General features: G+C 48.5%; 1 protein-coding gene across 2 annotated transcripts; it reads right to left on the bottom strand.

Annotated features, from left to right (window-relative positions):
* Positions 1 to 1,004: 1,004 nt before the first annotated feature.
* Actr1a (actin related protein 1A) lies at positions 1,005 to 19,132 on the bottom strand. 2 transcript variants are annotated; one of them, XM_041661512.1, is made up of 11 exons: positions 18,989 to 19,132; positions 11,852 to 11,916; positions 10,065 to 10,140; positions 9,324 to 9,449; positions 7,645 to 7,769; positions 5,345 to 5,561; positions 4,671 to 4,763; positions 3,974 to 4,148; positions 3,812 to 3,873; positions 2,845 to 2,885; positions 1,005 to 2,691 (listed from the first exon to the last, which is right to left on the bottom strand). In XM_041661512.1, exons 1-11 carry the CDS (start codon positions 19,034 to 19,036, stop codon positions 2,589 to 2,591), a joined length of 1,131 nt encoding a protein of 376 aa, XP_041517446.1. In that variant the 5' UTR covers positions 19,037 to 19,132; the 3' UTR covers positions 1,005 to 2,588. The 2 variants fall into 2 exon arrangements, with proteins under 2 accessions (XP_041517446.1, XP_041517447.1); XM_041661513.1 differs by lacking the exon at positions 3,812 to 3,873.
* Positions 19,133 to 19,728: the final 596 nt, after the last annotated feature.

Raw genomic sequence — 19,728 nt, 5'->3', positions numbered from 1 at the left:
CACTCTATATAGACCAGGCTGGCTTCAGAGATCCACCTGCCTCTGCCTCCCTGGAGTGCTGGGATTAAAGGTGTACACCACCACACCCAGATCCCTTAATTTTTTTTTTTTCTTTAACAGTTCTGGCTGTCCTGAAACTCGCTTTGTAGATCAGGCTGGCCTCGAACTCACAGAGATCACCTGCCTCTGCCTCCCGAGTGCTGGGATTAAAGGTGTGTGCCACCACTGCTCCACATCCAATTTTTTTAAAAGAACAAATCTTTATTACATTTGTTTGAGTATGTATGTGCACTGTTGTGCATGCGGAGGTCCGCGCTCAGCTTGCTGCGTGGAGTTAGTTCAGGTGGACAGAAGTGTTGGTGACTGTCCTTTCTCTGCAGTCATTGGAATGGTTCAGGCTCTTCAACCATTCCCAAATGCTTTGCGTGGGCAGGTGAGGGGCACTGAAGGGTGAAGGCAAGGTTTCATGCATGCTAGGCAAGTGTTCTACTGAATTGTAAACACCAACTGTCTTTGAGACGGTCTAAGTGTGGAGACTCAGAACTCACTCTTTAACCCAGGTAGTCTTTAAACTTGAGATTCTCCTGCCTTGGTTTCCTGAGCAGCTAGTGTTACAGTCCTAGGCTATACATGAGTTTTAAGAACTCTTATTCTGCCGGGCAGTGGTGGTGCATGCCTTTAATCCCAGAGGCAGGCAGATCTCTCTGAGTTTGAAACCAGCCTGGTCTACAAGAGCTAGTTCCAGGACAGGCTCCAAAGCTACAGAGAAACCCTGTCTCAAAGGAAAAAAAAAACCAAAACAAAAAAACTCTGATTGCAGGGATGCCAAGACAGCCATCATTTGAAGTCAGGCTTTACTCGTGGATTTGAGTGTGCACAGGAATTAGACTCTCAGTTCCCTTTCCATCTACCTAACAGGTTGAGGATTGGTCTGCATATCAGATCAAGACCACAGTGTCCTTTTCTTCCCACCAGGCACTGGCCACAGAAAGGCTGAATCGATGTATCTATTGGAACGACTTTATTTAAGTACACTGGGCCCCACCAGGCAATGTGACTTTGCAAGGCTGTGCAAGGGACAGGCTTGGGCTAAGAGAGGTGAGCTGGTTAAGCACACTGCAGTCCACGGGTTGCCACATCGATGCCACACACACCAGCTTCGGCTTACATCTGGCAGGGGCCTTTGGTCATAGGACGGTGGAGAGAGAATACTGTCTGGAATCTGGAACTGAGGTGGGACTCGATACCACTGGTGAAGGAGCAGGCGAAGACAGCCTCACCCTAGCTTTGTACTATCTGGGTACAAAGGCCCTTGGACCGCTTCTGAGAGCCCGTGTGAGCCCATCAGTTCTTGGCACTTGGGCCCCTTCTCTCCATTCCTGAACAGGTCCAAAGTCAGAAGTGGCTTTGACCAACCCAGAAGGGGCCTCCCTGCCCCTTTCCCTTCGTCTCTCTGGTCAGCTAGAGCGGTCGGTGAAAGGCAACATGGTTAACTGCAGCTTTCTTGGTTTTCATGGGTCTAGACCTCTAACATACCTCCCTCACAAGGGCCTCTGCCAAAGAATGATGCTATTTCCTGTTTGGGAAAATCCAACTGCAACCAGCCTGGTGGTTCCAGGGCAGTGAGCAAGTGGAGGAAGGAGAAAAGAGCCCGGCTGGGGTGCCTTGGTGCAGCCCCCAATCCCGCAGGGTTCCACGGCCTACGAATACTGTCAGTTCATCAGCAGGGAGTGATGGCCATGGGTGCTGTGGAAACCTAGTGCTGTAAACATTAGTGTAAGCAAGGTGACCAGTGGGCAGGGGACAGTGAGTCCTCCCTGTAGCCCCTTTACCGAACAAACACTTCAATAAATAAAACTGTGAAGATGGCATTGAAACAAGGATGGATGAGAAGCAAATAACAGGCCCTGGAGCCCACAGGTCCTTAGAGTTTCCTAAGACCCCTGGATGTGGCTAGGGCTTGTAAATTAACTCTGAAGCTATCTCCTGTCCCAAAATGCCCAGTGTGGTCCTGGTTCCTACCTGCTTCCCGGCTGGACATGAGTGTACCCTGCTCTCTCCTGAACCCAGTCTACAAGCACTGCTGGAGTGTTTTTCAGTCTCCCAAACCCAACCTGAAACAGAGCCAGACAGAACTCAGCCTCAGCTCTCAGTCTGATCCAGAGGCACGGACAGCAGGATGATGAACAGGGCAGACAGCACTGCCTCCAGCCTCGGCATTCTGGGGTGGGATGGGGCCAGCCCAGCCTTGATTGGCAGCAGCAAGGTCTCTCTATGGTAATCACCATAGTTCCACATAGCCAGACAAAGGCCTAGCCGAGAAAAGAGTGGGCCTCTGCCAGAGCTCTTCCCTGGAAGGGGCCAGTTAGTAGTCAACCCCAGGCCTCAGGCCATCCATCCCCATCGTGGGTAGTTCAATGTCCTTTCTGGGCCCGGGATCCCTGGGCCCCACGGCACTCGATATGCGCACACACTCATACCCACACACACACTCACACACAGGCAGCTCCTCTCCAACACTCCAACTCCAGAAAGCGAGTTTTCAAGTGGAGTTAACTTCAGAGAGAGGTGAAGGTGGTGTCTCAGCATTAGAAGGTTTTCCTGTGGATGGATCGGGCACCGTCTTCTTCGTACTCCTTCTTGGAGACCCACATCTTCTTAAAGGTATCCAGGGAGGCAAGGATAGAGCCTCTGGAGTGGAGGAAACCCAAAGGAGCAGCATGAGCGAGTGAGATTGTGCAGCCAGCCAATCCTGCAGGGGTCTTTCTTAAAGGGACAGGGTAGGATGGTGGAATGGTCAAAGCTCTCGTCTCCCACTCTGCTCTTACTCCGTGGGCTACTCACCCAATCCACGTGGAGTACAGCCTCTCCTGGGGTGCAGATATCTGCAGAGGGGTGAAAGGAGGAGTCTAAGACACCCGACCCTACTTACTCCTCTTCTGTGTATGTGAGCATGTGTGAGCACACATATGTATGTGGGTGTGCGCACGGGCATGCACCGCAGAGGCCAGTGTTGGCATCTGGTGTCTTCTCAATCTCTCTAATTACTGAATCAAGAGGCTCTTGCTGAACCCAGAGCTTAGCAGTTCTGTCTAATCTACATAGACAGCTTGTCCTTGGGGTCACCACGCCTACCTGGCCTTTATGTGAATTCTGGGGACCTGAACTCTGGTCCAGATGCTTGCACGCCAAGTGCTTTGTCCACTGAGTCATCTTCCCAGCCCCACCCCTGCCCACCTTTCACTCTGTCTCACAAGTACAGTGGATGGATGCCATGCAGTAAGTTCCTTGCTGGACTGCTGGCTTCCTGCAGGAGCTGTGGTCAGCCCGACACTAAGCAGGGACATAAACCTGTGGCAGGACTTTGACCCCTTTATTTGGGAACTTGCTTTCTGAGTGACTCCCTTCAGCAGTCACTTAGAGGAGTTCTACCTTGAGGGATGAGGGGAGCGTGGCAGCAGTAAAGTCAAACTGTCCGTTTAGTGCTCCGGAAGGACACAGTGGGGTCCTAGCTAAGTTCTCTAACACCCTCGCGTATATAAACTTGACTGTTCTCAGATAGGGTGTCTATGTAGGTCTAGCCTTGAACTTCTGGCAGTCCTTCTGCCTCGGTCTCCACAGTGCTAGGATTTCAGTGGGAGTGAGAACGGGTCCTCTTTGAGGCCATGTACACAATAGGGTCGTTCTATGTGCTAGGAGCCCCTGGCGCTGCCTGTGATTGCCTGAAGAGACCCAGAAGGGGGATATACCACACCATGTGCTAAGTCCTGGGAGCCCAGGTCTACCAGCCTGACCTCCAGCATGCCCCTACCCTGATCTTGACGTCTTTCGGAGCTAGTTTCTTCACTTCACTCAGGAGTCTGTCACCAAAACCTAAAGGGACAGGAAAAAGAGACCCCAAATTAATTCTCTGTACATCCAATTCTTCTAGGATAGACCTTCTCCAACAAGAGTCCCATGAGCAAAGACCAACCTTTGAACAGGGTAGAACCTCCTGAGAGGACGATGTTGGAAAAAAGCGTACGCCGTAAGTCCATGTCAGACTTCTGGATGGCAAACACCAAGACCTCATGGATACCCTCACTCTCCTCGCCAATCAAGTCTGGCCTGAACAGCAGCTCAGGGGCCCGGAACCTGGAAGGGCCGATCTGTAGGGTAAAGAGCCAGCTTAAGAGGTTGGGCTGGGACTGGGGTCCCCTGGAACTGGGAACAGAAGAGGTCTTTCTGCCTGTTTCTTAGGAACCAGGTATATGAGAAGCCCAGACTGAAAACAAACCTTCTATGTCAAGGGCCTTAAAGAGCAGACAGGGCTCCTGGGAACAAACGAGGCTTCCAGGAAACCAGGGAGGGGAAATGTTAGCATGAGCTCTGGCATCTCTAGCTAAGACATCTGTGGCATTAACACTCTTGGTAACATCTTATCAGAGGGAGTTCCAGGGAGCAGTGACTTTGCTAATCTGTACCCAGGGGTGGTTAAAGACAGCACAAATACCCACTTCCCTATGCACCCTGACAGAGGGAAGTCCCTCTGAGCCCCTTCCCTTTTCTACAGAGAGGCACTGGGCTGCCCATGCTCTCGGGAGTACTGCTTCTCAGGGCCTCGCAGGGCATTCCTCTTGAATCCAAGCTTAATGGTGGGTATGGGGGAGGAGGGAAAGATGTGGCACTACCTCAATGGTGCTGCCATCGGGCAGGTAGTACTGGGCCTTCTCAGTCTCCAGCGTCTCATCCTTCTGGGGGTTTATGGACAGGTAGCAGGCTCTCTGCAGAATCAGGTATGGCAGTCAGGATGGCAGGAAAATCTAGCACACTCCCAGGCAAAGTCATACCAAAGTGACATGCTGTTGCAGAGATCTGTTTGTCTGTCGTGACTGCCTAAGAGTTGCTCGCCCAGAACCAGGGACAGCACTCTGCTGCCCTGAGTTCTTGTTCCACCTTCCCGGTAGGCAAAGCTGGGACTTGGCTCTATAGCTGCTTGGCCTGAGGCTACCCAAATTTAGCCAGGCGCAGACATCCTTCTCCTTCTACCTCTGATACGGTTCTGGTTTCCCATGAGCAGCTCAGAGGCATGTCAGGAGGGTACGATCCACTTAAGAAGGAAAAGGCTGTTTCTCCAAGGACGTGAACCACAGTCTGCAGTAATGGGTGCTGTGCAGAGGCCAGCTTAGGGACTGGAAATGGCTCCTTTCCCACAAGATGGCGGTATTCAGGAAGGTGAAGGAGAGAGCCACACACAGTGCCAGGGGAGAACAGAGCCTAACCCAGGCCCATGGAGCATTAACCCTTTTCTCTCTGAGGGTCACTATTCCCCATCCCACCCCTAGTCCCACAGGACAGCACTCACTTCCTTTATGGCCTTGACAATCTCAAACTCGGAGGAGGAGTGGAAATCATAGCCCTCCTTACGTAGGTAGAGGCGGAGGAAGCGGGAGACGTCTCGGCCAGCAATGTCGATGCGCATGATGGAGTGAGGCATGGCGAAGCCTTCATAAATCGGGACTGCATGGGTGACACCGTCCCCGGAATCCAACACCACGCCCGTGGTCCTGCCTGTGGCATAGCTGGGGCAAAGGGACAGTCACTGAGGCCCACGCTCCTCCAGGGAGAGACCCACCTGTCAAAGCTCAGTCACTGAAGTTAAGCCTGGGGTCTGCTTTTCTCCTGGGCCCTTCTGCAGAGTGCAATACCAGGGAAACCTTGAATGAGGAGCACAACTTCTCCAGCATCCTGAAGAGTCCAGCAGGCCTTTAACTGTCGTGGAGACCCGGCCTAAAGGGCAATTTCAACTCCCAAGAGAAGGGGAGGGTAAAGAAGGGCGAGGGAAAACACGATGCTTTTCATTTTCCTGGAGAGCCTGGTCTTCCCCTGGCAGCCTCTGGGGTCTGCCTATAGTTTTCTATCTCCAAATGATAGAGATAAGAGACTCAAGCATGGGAGCAAACCCCTACTCTGCCTCAGTGTTCAGAGGTCAAAGGTATAGTCAGCTTGTACACCCTGTATGTTATGGCAACTTGATGGGGAACCTCCTTCAGCCAATGGCCTTTGAGAGGCTGGACCAGGTTGAGGTGTGGCTTTGGGTACCAAAAAGCCACGGTCCCACCTGCTTGCCCCTCTTCTTCCCATATGCCACACCTGAATGTCTGACCCCGTTCCTATTTCCTCATTATGATTCATGAGTTTTCCTTCTTAATAAAGAAAAACCTTAGTATACCCAGTTCGGAGCTAGTGTGGGATTATTTGATCCACGTTCCCCCACCTGACACACTCTGCTTCAGCAGCTGCTGTCGAGGTGAATTCTGTCTTATAGAGATGCAGTCCAAAAATATGAGCGTTTTCCTTTGTTCAGAGGTCACAAATTAAGATCTGGATATGGAAGTCTTCAATTTCCTTCTGGGGATGCTGGGATCAGACCCTACACCTTTGTCTATTAGGCTCTACCAGTAAGTCTCATACTCAGCCTAGGAAATCTCCTAGACTAAAAATGCTGGCTCACAATTTCTTTTTTGTTTTTTTAAATTTATTAACTTTTTTTTACTTATTATGTATACAATATTCTGTCTGTATGCCTGAAGGCCGGAAGAGGGCACCAGACCCCATTACAGATGGTTGTGAGCCACCATGTGGTTGCTGGGAATTGAACTTAGGACCTTTGGAAGAGCAGGCAATGCTCTTAACCTCTGAGCTATCTCTCCAGCCCTCACAATTTCTTTCTTCTTTTTGTTTCTTTTGGTTTTCGGGACAGGGTTTCACTGTTTAGCTCTGGCTGTCCTGGAACCAGCTCTTGTAGTTCAGGCTGGCCTCCAACTTACAGAGATTGTCTCTGCCTCCCAAGTGCTGGGATTAAAGGCATGCGCCACCACTGCCCGGCAGGCTCACAATTTCTTAATGGGGTCAAATAAATCCTCTGTGTAGGTCATAGGGTACCATCTCAGCAGCAGACAGATGAAGGCATGAGGCAGGGTGTGGGGGGATCGGGGAGCATGGCAGGGTGGTGGTGTCTGGTTCACAGATATACTGTGGCTATTTGTACACAATTGTGAAGATGTTCTTGCTGTGACTGGTGTAATAAAAAGATGAACAGCCAATAGCTAGACAGGAGTTATAGGCAGGACTTCCAGGAGGGAAAGGAAGAGGAGGAAAATCTATGTGCACAGGAAACTCCAGGAGACACAGAGGGGAAACAGGATGGAAGAGACATAACGCTACGTGATAGAATGTAGATTAATATAAATGGGTTAGTATACGTTATGAGAGCTAGTTAGAATAAGTCAAAGCTATAGGCTAAGCTTTTATAATAATTCTGTCATTATTTGGGAGGTAGCTGGTGGGACAGTAAAAGCCTCATTACAGATACACCAGCATCCTTGCGCAGCACCCGGCACAGACAACACAGAGCAGTGCTGGGATGCACTGAGCCTTCAGGAAGGGCGGGGGCGGCATACGGTCATGGACTTGGACACCAAACCTGAGATTAGACACTGGGGTAGCAGCAGTCCCAGCCACACCCGTGCTCCTGGTTTCCTCTGAGGCCTCAATGTCTAGTTTCAGGAAAAGTTCCTCTCACTCTCCTAGCTCCTAGCTCCTCCTCACGGGCGGAGGCTCGGGTTACCGTGTGCGGCCGCGAGCCAGGCAGCCACTACTCACAGGCTAAGCACAGCTTGCATGGAGATGAAGAGAGCTGGCACGTTGAAGGTCTCGAAGAAAACTTCTGCGGCTCGTTCCCGGTTTTTCCGAGGGTTTAAAGGCGCCTCAGTCAGGAGCACAGGATGCTGCGGAAAGAGGCCCAGGAGGAAGGCAGTGTGAGCCGGCTGTGCACTCTCATGACCCTGCCTTCAACCTGCCAGCTTCCCTCAGAGGAAAAAGCTGAGCTCGTCACATGCCGTGCCCAACTTCACATCCTAAAGTTCCATTCTGTCCTTACCCTCCGAGTCCACCTCCTTGTCTTCCAAAACTCATCTCTACGTCCCTGAATCTGCTGTGTATTGTCTACTTGACAAGATTTTGTTAAACTCTGAATTATGATACGTAAATATGTCTCAAAATAGAAAATTAAAATTTAATGTTGATTTTGTTCTGTGGTACTGGAGATTGGTTCACATGCTAGACTCTTCCACAGAGCTGCATTTACAGCCCTTTTATTTATTATTTATAATTTTTATTTTATGTTCATTGGTGTTTTGCTTACATGTGTCTGTGGGAAGGAGTAGGATTCCCTAGATCTGGAGTTACAGACAGGTGTGAGTAGCCATGTGGGTCCTGGGAATTGAACCCAGGTCTTTTGCAAGCACAGTTAGTGCTTTTTTTGGTTTGTTTGTTTTGTTTTTAAAAGACTTATTTTGAGTGCTCTATCTGCATGTACACCTGCATACCAGAAGAGGGCATCGGATCCCATTAGAGATGGCTGTGAGTGAACATGTGGTTGCTGGGAATTGAGCTCAGGACCTCTGTATATCTCCAGCCCCCATTTTTATTTTTTGAGATAAGAATCTTGCTATAGTCAGTTGGGGGTAGCACAGACTTTTAATCCCAGCACTCAGAAGGCAGAGGCAGGAGGATGTCTGTAAGTTTGTGGATTGCCTGGTCTACAGAGGGACTTTCAGGACAATCAATGGTACACAGAGAAACCCTGTCTCAAAGAACAAAAAACAAGGTTGGGTAATGGTAGCACATACCTTTAATCCTAAGAAGGTGGAGCTCAGTGAGTTTGAGGCCAGCCTGGTCTACAGAACTAGTTCTAGAACAGCCAAGGTACACAAACCCTATCTTTTTTTGGTTTTTCAGACAGGTTTGGGGCCTGTCCTGTAACTAGATCTTGTAGACCTGGCCGGTCTTGAACTCATAGAGATCCACCTGTCACTGCCTCCCAGGTGCTGGGATTAAAGGTGTGCACCACCACTGCCTGGTTTAGAAACCCTATCTTGAAACACCCCCCACCTCCAAAAAAGGAGTCTTGCTACATGGCCCTAGACTGGTCTCAAATGTTCCCCCCTCCTGCCACTGCTGCCTTCCAGGTGCTGGCATTACAAGCATATGCTGCTATACCTAAATTCCATTCTAATACACATATTAGAACTGCCTCTGCCTCCTGAGCATTGGGGTTAAAGGCCTGCACTACCACCACCCAGCTCAGTTCGAACATATTAATGGACTGGTATGAAGATAAAATTAGACTATCTCTAGAAAGTATATAAAGCCGAGTGCCAGCACACATTTAGACTCATCTTGGCAGCAGTCACTGCCATCCTCATCCTCATCATCACGGGAGTGTAGTTCTGCCCAGCGTGGCATCCTGCACAGTAGTGTCCTGCATATGGGCCCCTCACCTCCTCTGAGAAGGTCTGCAGCTGGTCCTTAGAATACACGTACTGCCAGATGCGCTCCATGTCATTCCAGTCCTTGACGATGCCATGTTCCATGGGGTAGCGGATTGACAGCAGCCCTCGGTGCTCCTGCAAGCAGAAGGCACAGTCTGTAGCAGCAGCTGGGCTCTGCCTGGCACCCTGCTCTCCCAGGCTTGAGCTGTGTAGGCAGAATCCCTTGTGAAGGAGCTGCAGCTTCCCAGGGTTGCAGCCTGCAGTCCTCACCCATGCTGACGGCAGGCATCATTCTAAGCTGGAGACTGCATGCTGCAAGCTGCCTGTACTCTCTGAGCAGCTGCACAGCAGAAGGTCTCCGTATTTCCATGGCCCCCATGTGCCCTGTGGTACCCACCTCCGCACTTGGAGTTATGGTTCTGCCAAAGCTAGGGTAATTAACTCATACTTAGGGCAGGTCAGAATGGATCACCCCCCTGAATCCCTCTTGCCAAAAATATAACCAAACCAATCAACCTAAACATTGGTAAGGCAGTGACAAGATCCAGAAAGACAGTAGAAGTCCCATTTTCCAGACTGGTCTCTAAATTACAAAGTGGGGTTCCAGATACTTTTTATCCAAGGCCAGAGTCTGCTCTTGGGAGAAAATGATCCCTTTACTCATTGCTGTGTCCAGCTGCAAACACTTCCATTATGGCGGCTAAGGCAGGTCCTCTGCCAGCCTGTGGTTCCTGCTTCACTGGGGATTACCTCAGCTTTGGGGCCAATGAAGATGTCACCTTCGAGGGCTCCTGCCATGACACGGACATGCTTGGGTCTGCCCACACTAGAAGAGACAGCAAAAGGAACATTTCTCATTTCAGGACAGACCACGAGGGCACAGTCCAGATGCAGCAATGTACTCCCAGTCCACTGTGCCCATCTCCGAGGAGGGAGGTCTCAAGTCAACCTCCATTTCCTTTCCTTTCTGAGTTTTGTGTAAAGAACATGTACTGCTCTCTTCCCGCTGCTCTTCTGAAGAGGCAAGCAGGCCTTTGTCCCCTCTCTCTGTCTTTCTCTCCCCTCCCCTTTACCCTTTTCTCAAAAAACTTCATATTCAAGCTCTGAAAAAATAAAGATAAAAAGAATATGTACTATTTCAAGTTATTTTCATATTATCGACTTGTATTATATTGTTTGTAAATTATAACTCTAGTTCTTATATTTTCCCAATGTGTGTATAGATAGAATTTCTAAATGGCTGGGCAGTGGTGGCACACTTAGGAGGCAGAGCAAATCTCTGTAAGTTCGAGGCCTGCCTGGTCTCCAGAGCTAGTTCCAGGACAGCAAGAGCTGTTAAACAGAGAAACCCTGTCTTGAAAAACCAAAAAACTAGGGATGGAGAGATGGCTCAGCAGTTAAGAGCATTGCCTGCTCTTCCAAAGGTCCTGAGTTCAATTCCCAGCAACCACATGGTGGCTCACAACCATCTGAAATGAGATCTGATGCCCTCTTCTGGCCTGCACACACAGACAGAATATTGTATACATAATAAATAAATAAATATTAAAAAAAAGAAAAACCAAAAAATAAAATAAAACTAAATTAAGAATTAAAAAAAAAATAAGCTGGGTGGTAGTGGCACACACCTTTAATCTCAGCACTTAGAGGCAGGCGAATCTCTGTGAATTTGAGGCCAGCCTGGTCTACAGAGCAAGTTCCAGGACAGGCCCAAAAGCTACAGAGAAACCCTGTCTTGAAAAACCAAAAATAAAAATAAAATAAAAAAAAATAAAGGGTTCTGTGGCTCTCTAAGTCACCAAGGACAAAAATTGATGGCATTAGATAGAATCAGAGTTGGTTTGTTTGTTTGTTTTGAGACAGGGTCTTTCTGTTGTCCTGATTGTCCTGAAACTCACCATGAGGACCTGGCTGGCCTCCCAAGTGCTGGACTTAAGGCATGTGACACCATACCCAGCCTTAGAATCAGATTTTAAAAAGAGGGCCAGCAAAAGGGCTCTTGATTTGATCCCTGGAACCACATAAAGGTGGGAGGAGCAGACTGACTCCACAACGCTGTGCTCTGACCGGCACACACATGTTGTAGAACCTACCTCCTCCACCTCTCACACACTCACACACACTCACATGCACACACATATACACACACACTTAAAAAAATTAGAGGCCAGCCGGGTGGTGGTGGCGTACGCCTTTAATCCCAGCACAGGAGGCAGAGGTAGGTGAATCTCTGTGAGTTCGAGGCCAGCTTGGTCTACAAGAGCTAGTTCCAGGACAACCTCTAAAGCTACAGAGAAACCCTGTCTTGAAAAACCAAAAAAAAAAAAAAAAAAAATTAGAGGCCTTTTGCTGCACCTCAGTATATGCCAGGTAGTAACACATTCCTTTGCTCATCTAGAACCCCCTTCACATCCTTTGCTTATCGTCCTGGGTACCAAGGCTAACCTGAGAATTCTTCCTCCTCAATGAGGCAGGGCTGGGCACGGGACAAAGTCGACAAGAGCCCCACAGTCACAACCAACCTCAAAATGACTTACTAGTTTGGAAAGCAGTATTTGGGGATCTGATCACCAGCAAAACCAGCTTTAATCACACCGGATCCCTGGGGAGAGAGGACAAAGAAAAGTGAGGCCCAGCAATAAGTCAAGCTGTTACGGTATGGTTCCATTTCCATTCAGAGAGAAAAAGCACATATTTGTGCGTATAACAGACGTGTTGACAGGAGCATAGGAGAAGGTGAATACTATTCAGGAAGAGATGGGACTGGAGATGGCGGCAAGGACCTCCACTGCATACTCAATGAACTGTTCAATTTTTCTGTAGTTTTCTCCTTTACTACATGGAATATACTTTGCGTATAACAAGTGCTATTAGTGGGGCTTATCAGATAGAAGCCTTTGTCATACCCATCTGGTGGAAAGTGAACCAGCTCCACAAACTTGCTCTCTGCCTCCACATGTGCACTGTGGCATGTACACACCTGAACTGCCAATGCGCATACATGATAACAAATAAAACGCAATTTAAAATATTAATAAAGGGAAGAAAAAATAAACAGAAAACATGAGAAACAGAATTATCTAGAAGTAATTACCACAAGTAGGGCGGCAGGGAAAGCATGTGTATTTTTCTGTTCTCCTAGCCTTACACGTTAACCTTCCTGTCCCAGGTCTCTAGGACACATCTGACTAGGTATCTTTCACTAGGATGCATGTTCTCTGGCTCTTATAGGACACAAGCACTACACTTTGTAGGGTTTGTTGTTTTTTACAAGCCCGTGTTTTACTCCTTTGCTTCCTGATAGTCAAGGGCAGGGAGGTCTCAATGTCTTGCCTGAGGAGAGAAGACAAGAGTCAAACTCCTAATCCACGACTCGAGTGCAGTGTCAGGAAAGAAAGAACCCTTTTCCTTTTTATTTTCTTTCTCTCTTCCTTCCTTCCTTTTTTTTCTTTCTCTTTCTCTTTTTTTTTTTTTTTTTTTTTTTTTTTTTTTTTGATTTTCGAGACAGGGTTTCTCTGTAGCTTTTGGTTCCTGTCCTGGAACTAGCTCAGGCTGGTCTCGAACTTAAGAGTTCTGCCCTGCGTCTGCTTCCCAAGTGCTGAGATTAAAGGCATGTGTCACCACTGCCCACCACCCAGCAAGAACCCCTTTTCTAACAAGTAAAAAGCATCATATCTTCCAGGACCCAACCAATGTGAACACTGACTGTAGGAACTCACAACCGCGTGCAGGGAAGACGGCAAAAGCTGATGCTGTTTGCAAATTCGCCGATTCCCTTCCTCTAACCCTGACTACAACCAGATCTGATGCTCATGTTCTTCTAGCTCACCTGGTTTTCTGTCAACTACTTCTCCACGCTGCATACAGTTAGTACACGACAGATGTAAGCTAACCAGCTTATCTTTGCACCAAAGGCTTTCTGGCACACCTCATCTGGAGGTGACGAGAGCAGTCATCTCGGTGTGTCTGCCTCTAGCCAGTCTGAGGACCGGGGTATGTGTGGTGAGAAGTGGTGGAAGGACTGGGGAGACAGCAAATAAGGGAAGATGTGCAGACTCGCTGGCCTGGACAGTGTGGCAAGGAGCCCGGGAAGTTGCAGCTGTGACCTGAGCTCAAAAGCCTAGGAGGGGGAATTCTCTGACGGCAAACCCCAGGGCTTGGGCAATGGTATGGATGGATAGGCACAGGCTGTGCAAAAGACCTTCAGGAACTTGTTAGTTCAAGCTTCTACTTGTTCATTGTCTGTACAGGGTGTGTCCAGCCTACAGACTAGCTGGATCTCCTGGCAGGGGTCCAGACCAGAGAGTGAAGGTGAGTCCCAAGACAGGATTTCTCGTCTCACAGGCTGGCCTCAAACTTGTTCTGGAGCTGGAGGTGACCCAGAACTCCTGCTCTACCGCCTCCACCTCCTCAACGATGGGATTTTACAGGTGTGTGCCTCCATGCACTCTCAGATCTGAATTCTTTTCTTTTTTTAGGTTTTTGAGGCAGGGTTTCTTTGTATAGCTTTGGCTGTCCTGGAAAGTTAGGTCAGGCTGGCTTTAACACAGAGAGCTGCCTGCCTCTACCTCTCCAGTGCTGGGATTAAAGGCATATACCACCACCGCCCAGCTAGATTTGAACTTTTTTTTGAGACAGGTTTCTCTAGCTTTTTTATATTTATTTATTATGTATACAATATTCTGTCTGTATGTATGCCAGAAGAGGGCACCAGACCTCATTACAGATGGTTGTGAGCCACCATGTGGTTGCTGGGAATTGAACTCAGGACCTTTGGAAGAGCAGGCAATGCTCTTAACCTCTGAGCCATCTCTCCAGCCCCTTCTCTAGCTTTTTTAAAGTTTGTCCTGGAACTCATTCTGTAGACCAGGCTGGCCTTGAACTCACAGAGATCTACCTGCCTCTGCCACCCGAGTGCTGGGATTAAAGGCGTGTATCACCACCACCTTACTTTAGATTTGAATATTTTTAAGAGTTGATTTCCCAAGTAGTTTGCTTTGAGTTTACTAGCACAAGGACAAGAGTCTGGGTAACAAGGCAGCTTAAGACATCAGATTCAGCCAAGCATGTGGCACATGCCTGTATACACTTGCAATTGGAGGCTGAGACAGGAAGATCCAGATTTAAGGAAGCTACATGGCAAGACCTTGCATCAGAAAACCAAGCTAGAGATGGCTCAGTGGTTAAGAGCACTGACTGCTCTTCAGAGGACCCAGATGGATTCCCAACAACCACACTGTGGCACTGCATGTTTGTGGTGTAAAGACATGCAGGCAAAACACCATATATATAAAATGCAAACAGAGCTCAACAAAACCCAAAGCCAAGTGAAGCAATTCCAGACTCATTTATTTGTCTCTGTCTTTCTAGCAGAAGTGTAACAGGCCCACTGCAGTACTGTGCCTTTTTGAAGGGAAACCTGTGATTATCCTCCTGTGTCTGGCAGCAAACCACCACTACATGACAAAGCAAGTGTCTCACTGTCCTCTGTTACAATTTTTGCTTCCCCCTTTTCTCTACTTTATTTCAAGTTCCTTAAGATCAGAGATGTCACATCTGTCATCTGCTAGACACTCACAAGAGACTAGCTGATGAGAGTTAAAATCACAAGTAAAGGAGTGACAGATAGTTGCCAGGCAGTGGTGGCACACACCTTTAATCCCAGCACTAGGGAGGCAGAGGCAGGCAGACCTCTGTGAATTCAAAATCAGCCTGGTCTACAGAGTGAGACCCTGTCTCAAAAAAAAAGAAAGAAAGAAAGAAAGAAAGAAACAAAAAAATTACAAAAGAAATTGGCAGGTGAACCTATGAAAATTATGAATCTGAACAAGCAGTTGCAACGCCAGCAAGCAGCCCCAGGCAGAGGTGGTGTGAAGAAGGCAAATGTAGCATCAGAGTGAGGCGTTCAGAAGAACCAGACCCAGATTGTCCCTAGGGCCCCGGCAGGCCTGTCAGGACCAGGGCTGGACCAACAAGCAGGGACAGGAGGTGAGTGAGGTACTCTATTCTGTACCTCACCTCAGAGCACACAAAAGCCGATATCCACTTCTTTAACAGCATCTAGACAGGAACTGTGTACCTCGCAATGAGCTGCCCCCATGCTATTCGCTTTAGCAAAGGAAATAAACAAACACCCTGTAGAGGCTTCTTGAAAATGCAGTCTCATGAAATGTGGATTTAGGAGGGCTAAAGTCAGCTCCTAGCCACCAATGACCACTCTGATGCAGGCAAGGAGCAACTCCCTCAGCAGGCTCTCCCAGCACCAGCGGGCTGTAGGCTTGTGCCTGAGCAGATTTTATCTAAGCACTTCAGGTTGCTTGATGTGGTGGGAAAGAGGCCCGTGATCTCCCATCTCACAAATAAGAGCAGGATTCTTTTAGAGCGCTGGTTTCAGGACAGGGGTTGCTAATTGGTCCATTTTGATTCTATGACTCTGTTTGGTTCATAAAGTACTTTAAAGAAAGACAAAAAACTTACTGAGATAAAATTTCACACACATAATTTACAAATTTAAGGTATAGTACAGTTCGATGTATTTTAGTATGGTCAGACTTGTATATAACCAGGGTTTAGGCCAGGTGGTGGTGGCGCACGCCTTTAATCCCAGCACTCGGGAGGCAGAAGCAGGCGGATCTCTGTGAGTTCGAGACCAGCCTGGTCTACAAGAGCTAGTTCCAGGACAGGCTCCAAAACCACAGAGAAACCCTGTCTCGAAAAACCACAAAAAAAAAAAACAAAAAAAAAAACAAAAAAAAACAAAACCAGGGTTTAATCACAAACTTGTAACTAATTGAAGAACTTATTTTACCACTCCAAAAAGATGCCCTGTGCCCAGTAACAGTCATTCTGCATCAGAAGAACCCATTCCTCCAGCACTTGCTGCTACCTACCTAAGTGTTTTCGTAAATCACAAGTCTTAGATTTACTGGCAATGGCTACAAATGGCAGACTGGATGTGAACTTCCCTTCTGATTTCTATAGGTGGTACACACCTGTAATCTCAGATCTCTGGAGGCAGGTAGGAAGGAGGACCCTAAGTTTGAAGCCAGCTTTGTCTATATAACGAGTCTCCAGTGTAGCCAGAGCGGCATAGTGAGAGTCTTTGTAAGAAAAGAAACAAAGTCTGGACAGACAGTTAAGGACACTTGCTGCTCTTCCACAGGACATAGGGTGGATTCCCAAGCACCAAACCAGCAGCTCATGACTCTATAATTCCAGTTCCAGGGCATCAGACGCCCTCTGCAGGCCTCCACAGGCCCCGCATGCATGCAGCGTACAAAATTTGAGAAAAGAAATGGGAGGCTGAAGAGATAGCTCATTAGTTGAAAGCACTTGCTGTTCTTCCAGAGGACTAGAGTGGTTCCCAGAATCCATACTGGTTGCGAGTGAATTCGCAACCGCCTGTAACTTCAGCTCCAGGGATCCAAGGCAAAGGAGCTGGTGGGATGAGCAGGCTGTTCCTGCACTGTTAATGCCAAAACAAAACTGATAATTCTTTTTTTAAAAAGATTTTATTTTAATTATGTGTATATGTGTATGTCTTGTGTGTGGTCTATGTATGTGTGTGCAAGGGCCCTCAGAGACCAAAGAGGGTGTCGGATCCTCTGGAGCTGTAAGCTGCCTACAAGGGTGCTGGGAATGGAACTGTGGTCCCCTGCAGGAGCACCAAGTGCTCTGAACTGCTGAGCCATGTCTCTAGCCTGAGACGGATCATTCCAACACAGTTCTTTCTTTTAACAACTAAATAAAAGGTGGATCCAACACACAGAAATGAGCTAAAGACATAAGTAGTCATGTTCTCTAGATATCAACACTGAGAACAAGAAATTCCACAAGACCCTGTCTCAAACAAACAAACAAACAAACAAACAGGGTCTCACATCTTAGAAGCTAGCTTCAAACAATGACCTTGAATTTTGGATTTTCCTGTTTCCACCTCCCTAGTGCTGGGATTACAGGCATGGACCACCACATCCGATTTATAGGCCAGGTCTATGCTGTGCTAGGGATGGAGCCCAGCACATGTCATGTCATGCATGCCAGACAAGCACTACCAGCTGGGCCACCGCCCACCCCACCCCCCAGTCTCAGCTTCACCCTTTTTGCTTTTTTTGTTTGTTTGTTTGTTTGTTTGTTTTTTCAAGACAAGGTTTCTCTACAGAACAGTTCTAGCTGTTCTGGAATTCGATCTGTCGACAGGCTGGTCTCAAACTCACAGAGATTCGCTTGCCTGTGCCTCCAGAGAGCTGGGATTAAAGACGTGCACCACCACGCCCCGGCTCAGCCTCACCTTTTAAAAAGGCAGTTTACAACATAGAAAGCAGCCTTCCTTGAAAGACTGAAGAACTTGGAACCAGGTGATTTCATTGTTAGTTGGATCTTCAACTCCTAAAGTGGGTGGTCTGAAAAATCTTCCCCAGCCTCCTGTTCCTGCATAAACTGGGGAGAGCAATCTTCATCTACCTACAATGCAAATAAAAGAACCTAGTGGCTCGCCCAGGTCAGAAGGGCTGGAGCATCACAGGTACTCTGATCGGATAAGGTCGGCCTAGGACAGAGGGAACTGGTGGTTTGCCTCAAAGAAGGGGTCTTGAAAGAGCACGGAAGATTTCAGTCAGTCTCGCCTTTGAGTGAAATACAGAAACTGAAGATAACTGCCCAGCCTCATAAGAGCAATATTTAGGTTCTTTTGGTCATTATTGATGCATTTGTGGGGGCGTGGCTAGCAAAGGAACGACATTTGGATAAGGTGATGAACTTAGAGGGCACTGATGCGGAATATGACCTTGATCTCTTCCATCTTCGATGTTCCTTCTGTGAAAGGGGCGGCAAACTTCCTTCTGAGCCATTCCCTTTTCCTGAGGCTTCCATTTATATGTTGGCCAAAGTGCCCTGCAAACGCTAGCGTCCCTGACAGACACTGCATAGATAATCTGCCGCCTCTCAGCTGGGCACCGCAAAAGGAAAGCACCTGGCTTGCTTTTCATTTTTTCACTCTCCTTTTTGTTAACCTTTACTAACTATAATTTATAATCACAAAATAACTGATATCCTATAGCCATTTCTGGCACCAGATTGCCCGGCCCCACCCAGGTACAGTTTACTACGCCGCCCGGCCGGCTCACACCCAAAGAAACTGCCCTTCTTCACCGGTGGCCCAGCCATCGCCTTCCGCACTGAGTGAGTCCAGCCAATCCCCACCGCCCTAGAGCACTGCCCCACCCCTCACAGAAGGGAAACACTATGGCGGCCAGAAGAGCGACAAGCGCGCCAGCCAATAATCGCAGAGTGCTGTTCTAATCCGGCAAGGCCCAAAGGCGGGACCAATAGGCCAAGATAGACGGCGAGAGCAGCCAATTGAGTGATGGGAGGCCAGGGAGAAGGCGGGTGCTAGGGTCTCAGAGAACGGTTAAGGCCCCTTGAGCCGAGGGTCCAAGGACCCTTCTCAGTCTACACCTCTTCCCTTTGTCTGCCCTTAAATTCTCCGTCACACGGTGCTGCTGGCCGCCCTCCGTGCAAACTGTGGATGTGGAGAGGACGGGGGCGGCGGCAGCTGAACCCGCCTGACAGGCCGGGCCAGTGACAAAGAGCAGGCGGCCTAGGCTGAAACCTCGGAAACGATCCCTTCTGGAGGACAGCACAGTCTCTTCAGAGATAGGAAAGACGCTACTCACGTTGTCGATCACAACAGGCTGGTTGGCGATCACATCGTAGGACTCCATGGCAGAGGAATCTTTCCTTCCGAGGAAGGAACTGCCAGCCCGGTCCGCTGCAAACGCCACTGACACGCATGCGCAGTCTAATCGCCGGTTCTGGGCGTTCAGGGAGCGGCCCGACCGCGCCTCCCAAGAACTACAGTCCCCAGAACCCTTTGCCGCAGGGCCAGAGCTCCAAACAGGGCCCGAGTCCCGCGGGGTTTAGAAAATTGGTCGGTGTATTTCCGATGTAGGGTGCCATGGGGTTTGTAGTCTCGGTAGATTCGAGAGCCACAGGTTGATGCATGCCTGGATATGTAGTCCCTTCGAAGCGTTTCCCAGTACACTCTTAAATTCTAGAGTCTAGAGTACTTGGGCTGAGATTAGTCAGTAGTTCAGGTGCGGTTAAATTTTTCAGATTAGTCCCACCACTCAGCCATTCCTTCACTTGGGCAATATAAACTATTAATAAACATTTCTGGGACTGGAATGTCTCTCAGTGGTAGATTGCTTTTCCTGCATGTACAAGATCCGCAGCCCCTCCAGCTGGTAGCTACGCACTCGAGAGACACAGGCAGGTGGATTTCTAAGTTCGAGGTCAGCTTGATTTGCAGAGTGAGCTCCGGGACAGCCAGGGCCACACAGAAAAACCCTGTCCTCAACAAACAAAACAAAAACCCTTGTAACGAAAGCTAACAAAAGTTATCAAAAACATCTAA

This window comes from Microtus oregoni, unplaced genomic scaffold (genome assembly GCF_018167655.1).
Source record: "Microtus oregoni isolate MIOR12 unplaced genomic scaffold, Mior012 000012F_ref0000307, whole genome shotgun sequence".
NCBI classification, from domain to species: domain Eukaryota; kingdom Metazoa; phylum Chordata; class Mammalia; order Rodentia; family Cricetidae; genus Microtus; species Microtus oregoni.
The sequence above is the reverse complement of the archived record's forward strand: the minus strand, read 5'-3'. Positions and strand labels throughout refer to the sequence as shown.